Source organism: Echinops telfairi, unplaced genomic scaffold (assembly GCF_000313985.2).
Source record: "Echinops telfairi isolate 266 unplaced genomic scaffold, ASM31398v2 ScPeMD7_9;HRSCAF=40, whole genome shotgun sequence".
Classification (NCBI taxonomy): Eukaryota; Metazoa; Chordata; class Mammalia; order Afrosoricida; family Tenrecidae; genus Echinops; species Echinops telfairi.
The window spans coordinates 46622921-46643894 of NW_022103906.1; the positions used below are offsets into that span (position 1 = coordinate 46622921).

Genomic DNA, 20974 nt, shown 5'->3' on the forward strand with positions numbered 1-20974 from the left:
ACCACACGTAGTGCCTGCTTGACTATCATGTAGCTTGGATAATCAAGACCCTGCATTCCCCCTGAAAACAGTAATGGTTTCAAGGATGAAACAGACACACAGTACATGTTTCAATTAGATATTTGCAAAAGAAATTAATGTTTCTTCCCCACATCAGTTTATAGACACAAGAATTTATGCTGCTTCCTTTTTTTCGGGGGTGGGGGTGGGGGGTGCGGAGGGGAAGCAGGCTGCCTTGAGGAGTTAGAGCAGGCTCTTGTTGGCTTACACCATGAATATGTGCAAATCAAAGCTCACTGCCATAGAGTGCATTCTGACTTACAGTGATCCTATAGGACAGGGTAGAACTTCCGAGACTGTCGCTCTTTACAGGAATAGACAGCCTCCTCTTTCTCCCTCAGTGGCTGGTGGATTCCCATGACTGCCTTGCTGTTAGCAGCCCAAAGCATAACCCACTACGACACCACCAGGGTTGCTGTGAAGATGTGAAGGCAGGGGTGGGGGCAGTGCATTAACGGTCTGAGAGTTCATTCGTCCTTGGTTATTGCTAGGTGCCATCAAGTTGGTTCTGACCCATCTGAACCCTGAGCACAACAGAATGAAACGCTGCCTGGTCCTGCCCCATCCTCACAATTGTTCCTTTGCCGAAGCCCCTGGCGGCAGCCACGGTGTTGATTCTTCTCATCTTCTCTCACTGCCCCGCTGCTTTTCCAAGTGTGATGTCCTTCTCCAGGGACTGGTCTCTCCTGACAACAGGTCCAAAGTACACGCTGCCATTTTAGTGGTCTAAAAGAAATCTGCTTTCTGTAATTAGGGATGTGTTAAGGCTGATGGACCTTACCCCCTCTACCATCCTCTTCTTTTGTCTGGGGGAGGATGTCGAGGAGGAGGATGGCCGGGAGGACAGGGACTTTGCCAAAATGTTCAACCACGAATGAAACCATGGCTCTAAGTTTAGAATGAGACCTGGCTGAGGTCAAACATTCCAAGTTGGAGCAAAACCAAAGGTCTGAGACAAAAAGAAAAGAAAGAAAGAAATTGGAGCTGGGTGGCTTGAGCCAAAATCCAAGGCAGACACCTTGAAAATGAACGGAGCTAGGGAGAGAGTCTGTGGGACGGATGTGGTCAGCTGACCAGCCGGAGGAGCACTCCCCCTACTCCCCACACACCCACAGACAGGCTCACCCGGCCCCACCCCACAAGGGTGGGAAGATGCTCTGGGACCAGCTTGCAGCCATAGAACTCGTTAGCATGCGCCCTGCACACAGCTGCCTGTCCAGGCAAGGTCTTGCCAGAGGTCCCAGCTCACTGATTTTGAAACTCATCCAGCCTAGTTCCCATTTACTTGCCTCCTTCATTTACATCTCTGTGCACAATGTCAGAGGTTTAGCTGGGGAGCTCAGGGCTGGGAGTGTTTGCTGGGCTTTTGATAATCTTGAGAAAAGGGGGGCCCTGCCAACACTTCCCAGGCCCCTCAGCAACCACGCTGACCTGCTTTGTACAATACCTGCAAACCCAATCCGGGTGGTTCAGTGCCACATGTGGCTCCAGCAAAAAAAACCCAGCAAGAGCAACAACCGTAGCAATTTCTCACAGAGTGCTCATTCTGGGCCAGGCCCCACACTAGACGCTGCACCTGCAGTGTTCCCCCTCAGCCCTCCCTGTGACCGCTGCCCCTTATTGTAAGGGTGAGGCAGACTGTGCAATACTAACTTGCCAAAAGTTACGGGACCAGTCAGTGGCCGGATTGATATTTAAATCCAGCCGATGTTGAACCCAGAAAGGAGCCCCTATGGCTGGCCATGTACTTCTGAAAAGCCACAGTGTGGAAAGCTCTTTGGAGTGGAGCTTCACATGGGATCGTCAAGCAAGGGAGGCCACTCCAGATGACTAGCAACCATAGTCTTGAGCAAGTAACCTCTGGAAGCCTCCGTCTCTCCTCTCCTGGGGACTAGAGTGCATGGTGGGGCTGTTGGGAGATGCATGGAGCCGCTGCACCCACAAGGCTCCCTTGGCACAGCCCCAAGCATGCAGGAGAAGCCGTCCCAGGCCAGTGACTAACACACCAGCGGTGTGGACAGGTTCAGACACAGTGGGGCACCGATCACTGTGGGTGTAGTATAATGTTGGGGGGCCAGCCCCCCACCACTGACCACGGAAGGTCCAGTAAGGACAATTATACGGTTGAGATGCATATATATTATATTAAAGTCATCAAGAGCATAAGCCATAGAAGAGATATTACAATAATGCAGTCAGACACATTACTGTAAGGTAGTTGAGAGGCGCCAGAAACCAAATCAGTCGAATTAGAACAAGCAGGCTTTATTGGGGAGAAAAACCCAACCTGGGCAAAGTCCCACAGTCCACAACGTCCGGGCTGGGGGAGTCGCACTGCAGGCTACAGGGGTGATGCTTATATATGGACAGGTATGTCCAGGTTTCTGGAATGGAAGATGTCTTCCTGGTTCCAGGTATATTCGTGCTGGGTGCAGAGTGGTGGGTGAGAACAAAGTAGGCACTGAGCCAAATGGGCCCTGTCAGTGCCGGGTGCAAAGTGGAAGGTTGAGAGCAAGGCTGGCACTGAGCCAAACGGGCCATGCTGGTGCTGGGTGCAGAGTGGCAGGCCGAGAACAAAGTGGGCACTGAGCCAAATGGGCAGTGAACAAAACGGGTCGTGAGCAAAACGGGCCGTGAGTAAAAGAAAGAAAATTTGCAAAGCTGCTGACAGGTTCCATAGCCAGCGCTGGTCAGCTCTGCAGGTGTGTGTGGGAGATTCAAGGCCACTTGCTGCTGGTTGTTTCAGCCAGCTCTGGTCAGCTCTGCATGGGTCGGGGAGATTCAAGGTTGCTTGCTGCTAGAAGCCGGCCTGGTATTGATCCGGCCATACATTCCCAACTCTTTGGTGATATGGGCGACGACTCTTCTGGCTACTTCCTGTGGGTACTGGGATGGCGTGGGAGGGCTTATGGGTTGGGAATGTCTGGCTCCTGTGGGAGAGGACAGTAAGGGTGTAATAATATTTGATTAACGACAACACGAGAAATTTTTTGCATTGGTTGAGAAGAAAGTTCAGCAAACAGGCGCCAGAAGTAGCATAGCACAGATGGTTATAAGAGGGTTTGTTAAGGGAGCAACTCAACCAAGGAATTGAGTAGACCACCAACATCCTTGTTGGATGCCGGGGGTCTGACCAGATAGCTTTTTTTCCCAACTTATGAAGTTTGTTTATACTGGTTTTTATCAGCCCGGTTTCATTAACATAATAGCAGCACTTTTTATTCAGGTATATATACGGTCCCCTTTTATTGGTCGTTAAGAGGTTTAGGGCTTTTCTGTTTTGTAAGGCTACTTGGGCTAGGGGTGTTATTTGGTGCTGTAAGCGATTAAAAGATAGTGCAGTGTTTTTAATTGCCGCTTGGAGTTTGGAGGACCAGCTTTGTGAAGAGCTCAGAGAGTGGGATAGGGCTCCTGCCCCCATTCCTGAGCCAACCAAGGAATAGGCTACCGCTAAACCAACCATGACCGGGAGGAACACTGCCCGTGTGTGTCTGGTGGTGCCATGGGAGGGATTTTGCAGAGCGTTGACCCCAGGGGCTGTGTACATAGTTAGCTGGGGAACCAGGGTGACCGGCATACATAGATGGGATGGGGAAGGAGAGGAAACGTTTTTTGTCAGGGTGCCATTGCACCAAAAGAATCCGCCTGGGGGGGCATTGAGGGGAAAAGTCAGGTTATTTGTGGTGTTGTTACAACCTTGTCCCGGGTCAGAATAGCAAAATGGCCATTTTTTAGCAATGGGTTGTGGAACAGGAGAACTTTAATTACTGGTGGAAAGGTATCTTTTTTCGTGCAGTTAAACAGTTGAGGTAAAGGTACTGCTGCCAGAGGAGATCGATGGAGGGCAGCACAAAGGAAACCAGAGGAAAGATTAACCAGGTTGGAATTGTTAAGAAGGGCTGCTCCTTCCTGGATAAGGTTGAACCAAGGAAAAGGTTTTTCTTGTTGGGCTTTTTGAACTAGCTGGGTTTGATCGGCCAGCCACTGCACACGTAGGCACAATAGATATATATAGATTGATAAGGGTAAGAGGAACCCGGATACTGGTAGATTTGGGGGGGGCGGGTATTTTTTTACCAGTGAGTGTCCCAGGGGTCAGGGATGTTGATCAAAAAGCACCGTTATGATGGTTACCAGGTGAGATGATACTTTTGTTTCCGCTTTTCGTCCAGATCCATTTGGTATTTGTGCATCACACAGGAATTCCTTGGCCATCCTCCATTTTCTTTTACCCATTTAGTGCTGCAACCGCTGGATTTGGTTTGGTCATAAAAGAAACAAAGGAGGGGGTGGGACCACATTGGGGGAGTGCAGTGAAAGGTTTTACAGTAACTGACACCAGAGATTGGCAGCCTTCAGGCTGACAATACTTTTTTGCCTATAACCTGTGAATGGGTTCCCGAATCATCAGCCCAGGTTTCGGTAACTATGAACTGCCACCGGTGGCTGGGTGACCGCACTTCCGTGTTTATGAAAGCCAACACCAGTTTGACTGCCGATGGGGTGGTGAGTATTACGGTGTATGGTTTTTTTCACTGTGACTGGAGTCCAGGGCCAGGTGCGGGACCAGTTTTTACTAGGACCTGATTTCCTGGAGAGAAGTTAGGGGTTTGGTGCCCAGAAGAGGTGTTTTTTACGTCTGGAAGGTGTTGGTCTGCGTAGGACCTGAGTAAATTGCGGAGCAAAGATAGAGTGGGTAAGCAAGCTGAAAGCGGACTTTCATTCTGAGGCAGAGAATAGTTTAGGACAAATGGACGGCCGTATAGAATTTTAAATGGGCTGAGACCCATGGGCTCCCTGGGGGAAGGAAGCCCAGAGGCGGGTTAAGGCAACAGGAAGGAGATCTGGCCAAGAGAGGCGGACGTCTAAGGAGAGCTTAGTTAACTGAGACTTTATAAGTTCATTGGCACGCTTAACCTGGCCTGACGAGGTGGGGGGGCGATAAGGAATATGTAGCTTCCAATTTACTCCCAGGGCAGCTCAGACCTGTTGGGACACCTGCGAAATGAAGGCTGGGCCATTGTCAGACAGGATAGCGTGTGGAAGGCTAAACCTAGGGATTATCGATTTTAGGAGAGCTGGAGTGACAACATTTGCTGTCTCCTGGCTGATAGGGAATGCTTTAATCCACCCTGAAAAGGTATCCACCAAAGTTAACAAATATTTAAGATGTTTCTGTTTAGGCATGTGTATAAAATCAGTTGCCCAGTCCTCACCGGGGTGGTGCTCATGGAATTGGTGGAGGTCTCTTGGAGGCTGAATCTTGCTCTGGGGGGAGCGTCTGGCCCCAGGGTGGCTACAGCCACTAAAAGGAGATGGGCAGCATGAGGGTGCTGAGGCCTTAGGGAAATGGAGGCCTTAAGGCATTGTAGAATGTCTCCTCTGAGCAATGGAGCAGGACATGAGGGGGTTATTAGGAATGGATGGGGAAAAGGTATTGGTTTAAGACGCAGAGCACGAAGGGGTTTGATTGGGTGTTGAGGAGGAGCCATCAGTCCCCATTACAGTGGCCTTGGAAGGGAGACTATGCCCGGCATACGAAGGAAGGTTGGAATAGCCCCCGTGTCCAATAAACCAGAGGTGGACTTACCGCTACCTGAATGGTGACCCCGGGCTCAGCTGGGGTTGTTGGGGTGTCCGAGTGCAGGCATCTTCAGTCTTCTTCAGCGAGCCCCAGAAGTTCCCCAGCCGGGAAGGCCTGTGATGAGGCTCCGGCTGACCCCGGCTGCTGGGACAGCCAGGAGAAGCCAGCGAGCCACAGTCAGACTTCAAGTGCCCTTCCTGGCGGCTCACCAGACACAGCTTGGTGGGGGGTTGGGGGTTTGGGCATCGGCAGGCCCAATGTCCGTCCTTACCTCACTTAAAACAAGCCCCTGGCAGGGCTGCATCCCGTTTTGTGCGAGGATCTTTCAGCCCCTCCCCTGCTGGCATTAGGGCAGGTACCAGAGCCTGGGTTGCAGGGCCACCTTTCAGCCACTTCCTTTGGGGTGCTAAAGACTATAAAGGCCGTTTTTACCAGATCCTGTAATGGGGTTTGTGGTCCCTTTTCTGCTTTAAAAATTTTTTTATTATATCTGGAGCTGACTGAGAGATAAAGTGGAAGGCAAAAACAGCTGCCCCGGCAGGGGTTTGGGGGTCATTTTTAAACTGGGTGAGGGCCTCCTGGAGGCGGTTCAGTTTTGTAAACGGGGTCAAGGCCTCCTGGAGGCAGTTTAGGAAAAGGGCGGGATTTTTATCCTTCCACTGTGTTACCTCTTTAAGATTTTTAAAGTTGATTATTTAAGAGAGTTATAGTTACTTCTGCCGTTTACCCGTGCTTTTTTGACTTTCAGAGTACTGGGCAGAAATCACATCGCGTCAACACCCACTGCGGGCCTTTGCGATGCTTTGTTTTAAGCGGGGCTGGGCGCACTCCGTGGCTGGAGCCAATGCTGGTTTTTTTTTTTTGTTTGTTTGTTTGTTTTTTACGCCCGGGGCTCTCCATCCCTGCCTGCACCTTCTTTTCCTTTTCAGTGGGGATTGGGGATGCCCCTCGTTGCAGGCGGGGCTGGGGGAGGAATCCGCTGTGGGGCTGTGGGCCCGACAGGGTCCCGGGCACCCGGGGGGCAGCGGTGGCGATTTTAGACGCCACCCTTCCTGCTTCGTGCCCCAGTCCTTACAGCCAATCCTTATTCTGAAGTTACGGATTCAGCTTGCCAACTTCCCTTACCTACATTGTTTCAACATGCCAGAGGCTGTTCACCTGGGAGACCTTGGATTTGGGTATGGTCCAGCGCGAGATTTAAACTCTTTTCCCCAGATTTTAAGGGCCAGCGAGAGCTCACCAGACCCCTGCGGAACCGTGACCCTTTTCAATTTGGGACAGGTCTTGGAGAGAAAACTGAACATGGAGCCGTCGCACACCCTTAGCCCCTGCTACTTCGCTAAGAGGCAGGAGGTGGGAACACGTATGTGCTGACACAGGAGGGGAGATAGGGGGGACAGGGGGTGGTGAAATGGGCAGGACCAGAGCGGAGGGTTGGGCTGACCAGCAGCCAGGGGGAAGGTGATGGCGAGGGGAGGGAGAGTGGCAGTGCATAGGGCGGCAGAGGCTGGGAGGGAGGAGGAGGATTAGGTGAGAACCTAAGAGTGTCTGGCTTTTCAGTAAGTGCAGAGGAAGGTGCTAGGGTATGGTAGGGAGCATTGGGGTTATTTTCAAGTTTTGATTTCTACACCATGCTCCTTTCAGTTGATTTAGCTAAAAGGACCTGTGAGGTGGAACACTGGACGCATAGAGACGGGCGGTCTCAGAGATTCCAGAAAACCTGAACATACGGAACCTCTGACCATTTTCCTGAGCGGCGGCAAAAATTGTTTACATCAGTGAGGATGCCAAAATTAAAAGTGCTTTCGGAGGGTCACCTAGACTGATTGTCTAAGGGGTATTGAGGCCACTCGATGGTACACAGAAAGACTAGCTTTTTTTTACGGAGGCTTTGAGAGAATTTCCATTTGGAGAAAGTTAGGAGACAGCCGAAGGGGGTCTTAGGATTAGTTTTGGACTCAGTATTGCCCATGATGCCCCGACACCCCGGAGCGTTCTCCCCTAAGACAAGGCATCCCCCCAGTTAGAGGAAACTCTAAACAGAGGTGGTCCCCTGCTAGTGAGACGTCTCTCAGGTCACAGGGTCCCGGACTGAAGCAGAAAGCCGTCCTTGGCGTGACCACAACACAGGACAGGTAGGCTCGGACAGAGTGGTGGCAGGGTAGGACTTACCCCAGTCCAAAACCGACCGCGCTGTTCTCGACCGCCGTGTTCGGTTGTAGAAGAGTCCCTTGGGGCGGGGGGCCTGGCCCCTGACCACCGAAGGGGTCCTTACTCCCGAGTTTCGGCACCAACGTAAGGTAGTCGAGAGGCGCCAGAAACCAAATCAGTCGAATTAGAACAAACAGGCTTTATTGGGGAGAAAAACCCAGCCTGGGTGAAGTCCCACAGTCCACAACGTCTGGGCTGGGGGAGTCGCACTGCAGGCTACAAGGGTGATGCTTATATATGGACGGGTATGTCCGGGTTTCTGGAATGTAAGGTGTCTTCCTGGTTTCGGGTGTATTCGTGCTGGGTGCAGAGCGGTGGGCAAGAACAAAGCAGGCACTGAGCCAAACAGGCCTTGCTGGTGCTGGGTGCAGAGTGGCGGGCCGAGAGCAAGGTGAGCACTGAAGCCAAACGGGCCCTGCTGGTGCAGGGTGCAGAGCGGCAGGCTGAGAACAAAGCAGGCCAAAGCCAAACAGGCAGTGAACAAAACAGGCCATGAGCAAAACGGGCCGTGAGTAAGAGAAAGAAAAAAACTTGCAAAGCTGCTGACAGGTTACATAGCCAGCTCTGGTCAGCTCTGCAGGTGTGTGTGGGAGATTCAAGGACACTTGCTGCTAGTTGTTTCAGCCAGCTCTGGTCAGCTCCACATGGGTGGGGGAGATTCAAGGACACTTGCTGCTAGAAGCCGTCCTGGTATTGATCCAGCCATACAATTACATGGTAGCATTGCTTACCTCAGCCTCGCTTGATGGTCCACGTGGAGAGAGGGGGAAGGGAAGGAGGGAGGGCAAGGGAACAAGGGAGCGAGCATGGGAGAGGAGAGGGAGAAGAGAGGAGAAAGATCGCTTTTGCTAACCTAGGCCTATATACCTTTTGGGGGCATGCAAGCCCACTAATTACAGGTAGACATGCGTCACAGGAAGGGGTTGCACTATAGGTTATACAGCAATGAGAGGGGGTGGTCTAGGGACATACACACAATAGAAAGAGGAGGGATTGGGGGGTATACATGTGACAAGGTGGGCGGATCCTAGATACAGGATGGCAGCCTAACTTTGGATGTCACAGAGACTGTTTGACTTGTGCCCTGGATCAACTGTTCCCTGGCTCAACTGATAGAGACCGTTATTGGTAGGGTGTGAACTTCACCTACAGGAACCAAGCTAATGGTCCCAAGCCTCAGGGAGAAATAATGCATTGTCCCCAGCAGCAGGGAGCAGGCCCTGTGGCAAGACACCAGTCTGCCTCCAGGGAGGATGTCTAAGCATCTGACCTCCCCCCACATGTGGGTATGTATATGAGGGGCTTACAGTTTTTTAAGAACCCCGAAATTTCCTTTAGTTCAATCGTATTTCAAAAGGCTGTCATTTAAAAAGCATCACAGCCTGCTGAGTACAGAAAGAGCCTGAAGCAATGACCTTCAAACATGTATTTCAAAATCATTTTTATAAGTGTGAACAGGAAGCGGCACCTGGGATACAGTGTACTCCTCTTTGATTTCCATCCTACTTCCATAATAGGGAGATTACTCAATTAATGTGTTTTCCCTCCAATGGGCTTTCGAAAAATTTCCTCAGGCTGAGCTCTTTTGTGCCAGGTTTCATGCTGTGAAGGTTTGTATAGCTGCCATGTAAATAAATCCCTGTGAAGAGGTGTTTACAATACAAGTTCTAGAAAACATCACCTGTAAGCTCTGGGTGCTTTATAAACACCCGGCTGTCATCATCCAAGCATGGCCACGCAGCCACCTGAAGACTTGCTTTGGACTGTTCGACAGACGCTATTTTCTGGGTAGACGTGGGCTGCCTTTGTTCTCAGAATTATCACACTGATCCTTGGGCATCCGTCACGTGTGAGGTGGCACTAACCCTCTCACAGACCTGCCTTCCCTCGATCCCCTTCACAGTATCATGATAGGGCAATGGCGGTCATTATCCTGGGCTGGAGACATGGGCAGAGTGACCGCTGGATGAGGAACAGGTGGCTAGAGATCCTCAGGTGGCCGGCTCTGTCATTAGCATAAGCAGGCAAGGCTGAAGGGAAGGAACGAGGCTGCATGGATCCCCCAGGCGCCACCCCCATGCAGACTGAGATTGTGTGTGTGGGTGCTCTCTCCCTCTGTCAGAGCGCACCTGGGATTCCAGTTCCCTGGAGAACTCTGTTTTCTTTCAGCAGCTGTGACTCGCTCTAGAACGAGTGTGTGGCTTCCATGTAACACTGGGCTAAAATACATATCAATCCATACATACACACATAACAGCCCTAGGAGCATTCCATTCTCGTAAGCATTGTACAGTGAGACCTGTGAGAGCCAAACTCGACAGGATTGCCTTGTTTTTCCAGGTTCCCAAAAGTTCTCCTCCTTAGTCAAGGTGCAGCCACACTTGTCCTTTACTCCTTTCAATGGAAGACGCTCGCATTTCCCTTCTCTGGTGGGTGTCTGCCTTTCCCGGTATTCACCGCATCTTGAACCTGCATCCAGGACAGCCTAAGAGACCTTGGCCAAATGACAGTGACATGGGGCCTGCTGCTCCCAGAGGTCAAACACAGCTGTCAGGTGGAAGGATGGGGAGTGGGGAGTAAGGGTGGCTGCGTGTGTGAACTCTCTCTGACTTCCTGAGACTTTTTCCGGCCCATCCTGTCGACACTTGACGTCTTCTCAGAAATCAGGAAACCGCCTGCCCTGTGCAGCTGTGGGGATCCATTCTTGCCAGGTCACACGTTTAGCATATCGCGCGATGCTCAGCTTTTTTAAGAAACTCACAATCTGTTCCCAAGTGGCTGCACCATATAGCATTTCCCCACATTTACCGTCAACACTCGTTATCGTCTCTCATGTTATTATTATCACCGCTCTGCTGAGGAGTGCGAGCCTGTATCCCCTTGTGGTTTGGATTTGCATTTCCCTAAAGAGTCCTGGTGACGCAATGGGTTAAGCACTGGATGGGCTGCCAAACCACACAGTCTGTGATCCACCCCCACAGCGGCGCCTTGGGAGAAAGGTGAGGGTCTGTGGCCTGTAGAGATTTACAGTCTCAGACATTCAGAGGGGTGATTGATTCTGTTGTACACGAACCGGACGAGAACAACTCAGTCTCTGGTAAGAAGGAAAACAGTTTATTAAGGGGGACAGAAAGGAGAAAAAAAGAACCTGCTCAGGGACCAGCCACCTGAGTCTAAAGAGAGACTAACTGGCCTCAAACCCTTCCAGACTTGGTTTTTTATAGGGTTTTATTAAACAGTTGAGCTGTGTAAGCAAGCTGGTACCGAAGCAGATCTTGCAACGGTTAGGCGGATAAGCACAACTTCCTTGTACAGGAGAGTCTGTTGCCAGTTCTAGGAACAAGGGGCTATTTGGTTTTTCTGTGAATGTTATAAGGCCTGGCTGAGGTTGCACTTATGGTCTAGTGCAGAATGTTTGCTTAACATAAAATGGCTGTTCTTGTTACACCTGTGAATCTTCCAGGTGTGAGCTCTCATACGACTGCGGCAGCTCACTTTGGGCTAGCCGCTCATATGATTTGCTAAGCACCAACAACTTAACAGATTGTATTCGGTCCTGCACAAACTGGACTAGTTTGTTGATGATGAGCGGCCCACAGGTCAGTCCTATTAAAAGCAAGAATAGCGGGCCAGCTAGGCTGGACACTAAGGTGGTGAGCCAGGGTGACCAGTTGAACATTTGTTGAAACCATCCTTCTTGACCTTTTCTACTTTCTTCCTGTTCACTAAGTCTTTTTCTGACTAGGGCTAAACTATCTTTAATTATTTCTCAATGATTGGCATAAAAGCAACAGGTTTCTCCTAGGGCCATACATAAACCCCTTTGCTTGAGGAGTAAGAGGTCAAGACCCCGCCTATTTTGCAGTACTACTTCAGCTGAGTTTTCTAAGTCTTGCAAATTATTATCAATTTGATGGCTAAGTATTTTATAGTTGAGGCGGACCCAGCAATGCCCGACCCCACGAGCAGGGGCACTAGGATGGGTCCTATTTTAACCCTGGAGTAAGTATTAAAATGCTGCCACCCAGCTTCCCCTGAATATAAATACACACAGTCCAGCATGGTTAGAGGTGAGTAAGCAAACCACGCTCCTGATGCTTAGCTCCAATCCTTTCATGCTAGGCCTTTATTTTTTCTAGCTCCTCCTCAGGCCGCCCTGCTTCAGAGGGCCTTTCTGTTCAGCCTTCCCATTCTTGTTCTCTCTCTGCTGCTGCAGCCAGCTATTCACTCTTGCCACTGGGCTGCTGTACTTTTGCCCCCTCCTTTTCCAAGCACCAGGTCATTTCCAGGCAGCAGCTGTGAGACCCAAGCCAATGACTGTGGCTCATCTGAAGCTCACTGGGGCGGCCGGGTGCCACCGCCCCGGGTGCTTTTCCTGGGTGCGGAGTCCTCAGCAGGCTGTAGCCCCTTGGTGGCGTGTCCCTGTGGTGTCTGGATGGTGGAGGTGGCGTAACAAAGCGTTGTTAGTGCTGTGGATTTCCTGTACAGCCTGTATAGACTTTAAAAGTTTAATATTAGTGAGGTGAGCCAACTGCTCCATTCTCACCCTAGGTAAGTAGGGAGGGGGTATACCATACATAATTTTATAAGGCACAATGTTTTTAAGGTAAGGAGTATACGCGTAATAGGGCAAAAGGCAGAAGTCTGACCCAGTTCTCGCCAATTTCTGTGCATAATTTAGTTAAAGCTCTTATTAGGGTTTTATTCATTCTTCCTACCTGCCCTGAGCTTTGAGGCCGGTAGGCACAGTGAAGTTTCCAATTAATGCATAACTCTTTGCTAATAGTTTTAGAAATTTGGGCTACAAAGGCCAGGCCATTATCAGAGCCAATTTGTAAGGGAATGCCAAACCTGGGGAGGATCTCAGTTATCAGCAGTTTGCATACCACGATGGCTGTCTCTGCCTTGGTCGGACGCTTCTGTCCATCCTGAAGAGGTGTCAACAAAGACTAGTCCACTGCCCAGTATTGGCCCGGGGAGTGACCTTGCTCTCGATGCTGAGGTGGTTGATGAACCCGGTGGGGGGCATTTACGTGGGCGCAAGTGATGCATTATTCAGCAGCTGCTTGAGTCCACTTCTGGAGGTTTGGAATTTTGTACCGTGTAGATAAATATTGCTACAACTTGGTTCCTCCCAAATGAGTGGTTTTATGAAAATGGTCCACTAGTTCTCGCCCTACTGCCTCTGGAACTAGTCTGTGGTAGTCGGGCAGGATTCGCCATCCATCCGGGTCTTTGACACTGGCCAGCTGTTGGGCTAACTGAAGTTCAGACTCAGAATAGACAGGGTGAACAGGTAGGTTAGGTTGGAGCAGAGTAGGCGGCTTCTTACCTTCGATTAGGGCTGCTGTCACTCCCAGGTTTAGAGCACCCACGGCTGCTTCCTTGGCTGCTTGGTTAGCCAGGTGGTTTTCTTTAATTACTTTTGAGTTTCCTTGGGTTTCCATGCAGTTATGGATTGGCTCCTTGGCCAGCTTGTTGGGCAACAGTGTTGAGAGTGGCTGTTTTAGAAAACTGGACACTGGGTGGGTTTAGCAATAGTACCTGGTATTGGAGCACACGGGCATTTCTTATCCAGCGGTCAGGTGAGCTTCTTAGCAGGCTTTCCACTGAGTGTCCTCCTGTGACAGTAATGTCCTGGCCCAGCGTGAGCTTTGATGCTTCTTTTACCAATACTGCAGCAGTAGCTGCTATGGCCCGCATACATCCTGGCCAGCCGGCTGCTACCAGTTCTAGCTTTTTTTGAAATGTAGGCCACGGGTCTTCTCCACGGTCCCAGGTGCTGTACAAGGACCCCCTCGGCGACCCCTTTACCTTCTGCGACAAACAGTTCAAATGGTTTTTGCAGATCCAGAAGAGGTAGGGCTGGGGTCGACAGAAGGGCCCCTTTTAGGTGTTTTTTTAAAGGCAGCTTCTCGCTCAGTTTTCAGGACTTCCTGCCCCTCTCCTTTTGTGCTTTCATACAATGGCTTGGCGATTTTTGCAAAGCCAATTATTTACAGATGGCAGTACCCCACTGTGCCCAGGAACTCACGTACTTTGCGCTTTGTCTCTGGGAAAGGTATCTGCAAGACCGCATTGACCCTGCTGGTAGATAACTTTCTTTGCCCCACCTGGAGTTGATTGCCCAAATAGGTGGCTGTTGTGACACATACTTGGGCCTTTTTTTTTTTTTTTTTTTCAGACACCCGATACCCAAGGTGGACCAAGTGTTGTAGCAGGCTTTGGGTTGCTTTTTCTTCCCGCAGGGCAGCCACCATGATTTTTGCCATCTGCCTTGTAGAGGTTATAGGTAGATCCTCCCTGTTATTATAAACTTTCTGGGCTATTTTATTCATTAACTTACTAAGATTTTTACTCTCAAACCTCTCAAGCTTTTGCAGCTTTTTGCGGATAGCTGGGGCTGATTGTGCTACAAATGCTATATTAATGGCCCAGCAATTCTTAGGGGCCTCAGGGTTGATTGGGGTGTACAGCCTATAAGCCTCCATTAGGCGTTCAAGGAAAGCGGCTGTTGACTCACCCGTATCTCTCTGCACTGTCTTGCTTACCTTAGACAAACTGATGGGCTTTCTAGCAGCCCCCTGGAGGCCCTGCAACATTGGCGGTACCTGGTCAGGGCTTCCCTGCCCTGCGTGTCATTGGGGTCCCATGGCGGGCACCGGGTTGGAAACAAGGCTTCTTGCAAACGTGGGGCAACCACTGGCTGGCTGTCTGCCCTGAATAGAATCTTATGGGTATGGAAAACAGTTTCCAGCAGAGGGATTAAACCCTGGGGCTTATCAGAAAAAGATGGGTTTTGTTGCTTTCAATTGTAAAGATCACTAGTAGAAAAAGGAACATAAACCATAAAGGGGATTGCTTGATCTGCCCCCAGGGGTGGAAGTTTGTCTCAATGGGAAAATGCCCACTGAAGCCTCATCTGGCCTAGAGGCTTATTTTGCTCACCCTTGGAGTTTACATATATCGTCCGCGCCCCCCACTCCCGGGGAAGAAACTTTCGAATATGTGGAGGAGGGTCAGAGGTTATATAAACCCATACATAGATGTATGGCATTTTGTCCGGGTGACCTGGTTTTCCATAGATAAACCTTCGTACTTGATACAGGATGGGCAGGGAAAAGGTGCCCTCTGAAGGCCAGCCAGGTACTCCCGCAACCCAATCTGTCTCACAAAAGGACCTAAGGCAGAATGCCTTAGTTTTAAACCCATGATTTGACATAGACCTTTTAGAAAAATCAGAGAAGTTATTTAAAAGGCACTGGAGTGGAGACAACTGCTGTTGTTCCATGATCTTTACTCCGGCAGCTGGAAATTAAATAATAACGAGTAACGAGCGGGAGCAAGAGCAAGCCACATAAGGACAAAAACACCGATAAACAAGGAACAACCACCCTAGACATACAAGACAAATAACAAAATAATACCACCAGGGCATTTAACTTACAGGAACAGGAGAACACAGGAACGTCTCCCTGGCCCTCTGGGAGCGTCCGAATGTTGCGTCCATCCGAACCTACTCTCCCAATTCAGGATGTACACACCAATTTCTATAGCGCTCAGGACCAGGCCCAGCAACCGGGGCGGAGGAACGTCTCTCCAAGGCTTTTCCCTAGTTGCGGCACAGGCTGAGGAGAACACCCATTCCTGGGGTCTCGCTTGTCCCGCTAATGTACAACCTGGACACCACATCTTGGTGGAGCCTCCAAAATGTTGTACATGAACCGGACAAGAACAACTCAGTCTCTGGTAAGAAGGAAAACAGTTTATTAAGGGGGACAGAAAGGAGAAAAAAAGAACCTGCGCAGGGAACAGCCACCTGAGTCTAAGAGAGTGACTGGCCCCAAACCCTTCCAGACTTGTTTTTTTTATAGGGTTTTATTAAACAATTGAACTGTGCAAGCAACTGGTACAGAAGCAGATCTTGCAACAGTTAGGTGGATAAGCACAACCTCCTTGTACAGGAGAGTCTGTTGCAAGGCCTGGCTGAGGTTGCACTTATGGTCTGGGGGCAGAATGTTTGCTTACTATAAAATGGCTTTACTGAGGCTATTACAATTCTACTCTGGAGCCAGAATCAGCTTGGTAGCTGAAAGAAGAATGATGCTGAATCACTTTGTCATGATTCCATTCATACCTTTTGCATATTTTAGAATTAAGTTGTTGACCATCTTTTTGACTGTAAGAGTTCTTTATAAAGGTGCTAGTTTTTTGTTGTTGGTGGGGGTGGGTGGGTGTTCTTTTAATCAGGTATGTGTTTGGCCCTGGTGGTGTAGTGGTTACACACTGGGCTATGATTCACAAGATCAGCAGTTTGGAACCAGTAGCCTCTCTGTGGGAGAAAGATGAAGCTTTCTACCCTGGTAAAGAGTTACTGTCTCAGAAACCCACAGGGTAGTTCTACCGTGCCCTGCAGGGTGGCCATGAGTTGGAATCATCTCGATGGCAGTAAGTGTGGGCATGTGGTTGGCAAACATTCTTTCCTGGTGTCTCACTTCTTTCACTTTCTTAGCTGTGCTTTTCTGAAGCATGGAGAGAGACTTGACTTGGTCGGAGGTCCACTTTCTCATTTCTTTGAGTGTCATTTCTCACAAAACTTTGTCTCAAAGGTTCTTTTATGTTTTCTCTTAACATCGTTACTGTGTTAGCACGCCCATTTTGGTCTCTATGACCCACTGTGAGGTAAGGGATTATATTAAAGGACATGGAGTTGTCTCCGCACTGCTTGTGGACCAGATCAGTGGACCCTACTTTTGACCTCTCTTCTCCTTTTCCTCGCAGATTTGCAAAACTCCTGAGCCCAAAGCAGCCTCCTACTGCAGCCCCTCCGTACCTGTGCACTTCAACATCCAGCAGGACTGCGGCCACTTTGTGGCCTCTGTGCCCTCCAGCATGCTCACGTCGCCTGACGCGCCCAAGGACCCACTGCCGGCCCTGCCCTCACACCCCCCTGCCCAGGAGCAGGACTGCGTGGTAGTCATCACTCGGGAGGTGCCCCACCAGACAGCCGCTGACTTCGTGCGGGCCTCGGCCGCCGGCCATCGCGCCGAGCCGGAGCTGTACGAGCGCAGGGTTTGCTTCCTGCTCCTGCAGCTCTGCGACGGGCTGGAGCGCCTGAAGGAGCACGGGGTCATCCACCGGGACCTGTGCCTGGAGAACCTCCTGCTGGTGCACTGCCCGCCCCAGGCCTCCCAGCCAGCCGTCCCCAGCCAGCCCACCACCGCACCTCCCACCTGTCGGGGAATGCCAGGCGAGAAGCACTTGCCCCGGCTCATCATCAGCAACTTCCTGAAGGCCAAGCAGAAGCCCGGCGGCACCAACCCGCAGCAGAAGAAAAGCCACGCGCGCCTGGCGCCCGAGATAGTGTCTGCCTCCCAGTACCGCAAGTTCGACGAGTTCCAGGCCGGCATCCTCATCTATGAGCTGCTCCACCAGCCCAACCCCTTCGAGGTGCGCGCCCAGCTGCGGGAGCAGGACTACCGGCAGGAAGACCTGCCCCCGCTGCCCAGCTTGTCCCTCTACTCACCCGGCCTGCAGCAGCTCGCCCACCTGCTGCTCGAGGCCGACCCCATCAAGCGCATCCGCATCGGCGAGGCCAAGCGGGTGCTGCAGTGCCTGCTGTGGGGGCCGCGGCGCGAGCTGATGGAGCAGCCGGGCTCCCCGGAGGAGGCGCTGTGCGGCACGCTGCAGAACTGGATCGACATGAAGCGGGCTCTGATGATGATCAAGTTCGCCGAGAAGGCCGTGGACCGCAGGCGCGGGGTGGAGCTGGAAGACTGGCTCTGCTGCCAGTACCTGGCGTCTGCGGAGCCCGGAGCCCTGCTGCAGACCCTGAAGCTCCTGCAGCTGCTGTGAGGCCCCGCCGGCCGAGCCCCCAGCCAGCCTGCACTTTAGCCGGCCCAGCCCGGACCCCACCCCTTTGCCCTTGCCCTGCCGTGGAAACATCAGCATCTCCCTGGGAAATGGTACAAATGACCGTTAGACTTGGATATAATATATATACATATATAAATATGGTCATCTGAAAGCGGTCTGGCCTCCTCCTCTCACCCTGTCCGTCATCACCCCCAGCCTGTTCTGCCAACAAAATGAAGCCTGGACTCTGACCTCACCCAACCCTCTTGTGAAATTTGTGTTTTTCTTTTTTTAACAACAACAAAAACTCCATTATATTAAAAAACACATTTGTTTGAGTTGTGAGCAAAGCTTTTTTTGAAATTCCCAGGTACTAACCATCCGTGTAAGCCTTGGAAGCAGTGGGAGGGCCCACTTAGGTAAGGTGACCAGATTTTAACATCGGTAAAGCGGGACACCATTGATAAAACTCATATCCTGGCAAAATAGCCACATGGCAGCCGAAAACCGTATACCCTAGCTTGTCATGCATTCTTTCCAAAAATCGGGACGTTTTTAAAACGCCACGGGAATCGGGACTGTCGGACTGTCCCGCCAAAAGCGGGATGTCTGGTCACCTTAACTTAGAGGGTCCTTGGTCTCCCCACTCTTCATAAAGTAGTCGCTTGTATATATACCCAGGCACATTAGAGACAGTTGATCCCCACGGCCTCTACCCCCATCAGTAATCTACTAGGAATCTAGGGCATAGCCCATGTGATCCCTATGGTTGAGAATTCCACCCTACCGCAGCTCTTACCGTTCTGATACTTTGTATCAGTCAGAAACCTGGCTGACAACAGAATCTACAGCAAACGGTTCAGAATACGCAGTGCACACAATCAACTATTAGCCAAAGGTTGGCATTTCCAACATATCCCGTAGTGCCTCGGGAGACAGGCCTGCCAGACAGCTTCAGAAAAGACACAGCTTTGAAATGCTGGGTGGGGCATTGCTACTCTGCACACACTGACTCCACAGCATCTAGGAACCACCACAAAACAGCTTTCTACTTACAAAGGTGTCAGGGTTAAGAGGCAGACAAAGGCTGGATTGTCTGAGCAAGAGCCACCCACAAGGGATGTACTGCTGAGGTTGATTCTGCTAGACAGTGAAGGTTACCAGATCTCTCTCTTCATTTTGAACCTCTCATTTCCAGATCAAGAGCAGTGAGAAGCCGGGCAGCTGGGTAACGGAGTCTGAAAGACCAGCCTCCTGGGGCAGCAGGAGGAGATGGAGATGGGTGGGGCCCGGTAGCAGACATCCCGTTTCATTACACCAGATCATGGTAGAGCAGGTTAGGACTCAGGTGCCTAATTGCCACGCCAGTGCTCCCAATGTCCCAAGTGAATAACACACTTGTTATTACTATCTACTAGGTACAGTAGTGTCTTTTAAAATGCATGAGGAGAATGAAGAGGCACCAGATTTTTGCTCCTCAAGACATGTTGTTAGGGATCTTAAAGTAATTTCTGTCTCTTAGCAGCCCTTTGTACAACAGAAGGAAACACTGCCAACAGAAGGAAACACTGCCCAGCCCTGCGCCTGTGTTTGAGCCCATTGTGGAAGGCACTGTGTCACTCCATCTCATTGAACGCCTTCCTATTTTCCTTGACCTTCTACTCCCAAGCATGCTATCTCCTCTAGGAACTGGTCCCTCCTGATAACACGTCTAACATTGAGTGAGGCAAAGCCTCACCATCCTAGCTTCTAGGGCGCATCCTGATGGAAGACATCTGTGTGTTCCTCCTGAAGTTCATGGATAATGACTGTTCTTCTCCAACACCACAGTTCAAATGCATCTATCCTCCTCCGGTCTTCCTTGTTCCCTGCGCAGCTATTTGACCTATCTCACAGACAGACACGGCAATTGAGAACATCATGACTCAAATCAGGTGCACCATAGTCCTCAAAATGATGTCTGCTTTTTAACAATTGATCAAAGTTTTGCTGAAGGAAAGTCGATAACTGCTCGTTTGAAGGGACTCAACCCTTAGATTCTAACACCAGTTGCCATTAAAGTGGATCCCAACCCCTGGGGCCCTCTGTGTACATCACAGTGCAACTGTGCTCCACAGGCTAGTCATTGGCTTTTTTTTTTTTTTTTTTCAGAAGCAGATTGTCAGCCCTTCTGAGGCATCTCTGGGAGGGCATGAGCTGCCAAAGGCACGTTACTTTTTTGCACCACTCAGAACCCCCTATATCAGTGATTCTCAACCTTCCTAATGCCACAACCTTTTAATACAGTTCCTCATGTTGTGGTGACCCACCCCCAACCATAAAATTATTTTCGTTGCTACTTCAGAACTATAATTTTGCTACTGTTATGAATCGGGTGACCCCTGTGAGAGGGTCGTTTGACCCCCCAAAGGGGTTGCAACCCACAGGTTGAGAACTGCTGCCCTATATTTCTTCCTAAGGGACAATCTCCCAACTCATGACTAATTATGAAAACTTCTTAATAACCGAAGACAATTTAACGCAAATGCCAACAGCTGAAAGGCTGTCCCGGAATTCTGCAAATGTGGTTAGCCCCCAGAGTGAGGGAATTGCTCCAGGTTCCCTTATGCTTATTCATTTTTCTCTTGGCCCCCTCCGCCTGCCAGCCTCCCACTGTATGCACACACTCATTTCCATCCACAGGGGTAAAGACATCACCTGGGGCACATTTGTCATTTCAATAGGGCTTGAATGTTGAAGAGAGAACTGGCTACCACCAGCCTCCAACTATGTTTATCCAAGAGAAAGAAAGAGCTTTTGCACATGGAAATCCTAACTCTCTGTGGGACACAGCGGCTTCAGAGGGCAGGATTTTGGCAAACATTTATTCCTGGGAATTTTCCAGGCAAACTTTCCGCCCTTGATCTGCTGACTTTTGCTGTCTTGCTGTTTCTTAGTTGGAGTAAATAAACAATAGAGGGGAGAACCCGACCTTCTGCCAGGGAGAGGCAGTGCCTTTGGAAGCACATGTCTCAGGAGGCACATTTTTAATCTCCGAATTAATTGCACCTTTTTTATATGCCACCCACTTCCTTCAGAAAGAACTCGCCGTGGCAAAAACAATTTAAAGAGCCAAAGTGAGCCAAAAAGTACAAGCACAAAGAGAAGAAACTATAGCGATATAGTGTGGTTGAAAAGAATGGTAACAATTAAAAGGGTCATTTATTTCTAAACTACACCTAACCTAGAAAAGAGAAAATAACTGGTTATCGAGAGTGTGTGTGT

At 50.3% G+C, this 20974-nt stretch overlaps 1 protein-coding gene across 1 annotated transcript in view; it reads left to right on the forward strand.

The window, feature by feature from the left end:
* PRAG1 (PEAK1 related, kinase-activating pseudokinase 1) overlaps positions 1-18048 on the forward strand; it is a gene marked incomplete at its 5' end in the record, with an annotated part of 71554 nt that extends 53506 nt beyond the window's left edge. Inside the window, one exon of the mRNA XM_004696184.4 lies at positions 16637-18048. Coding sequence (XP_004696241.3) covers positions 16637-17710 — 1074 coding nt within the window. The remainder of the gene's footprint in view (positions 1-16636) is intronic.
* Positions 18049-20974: the final 2926 nt, after the last annotated feature.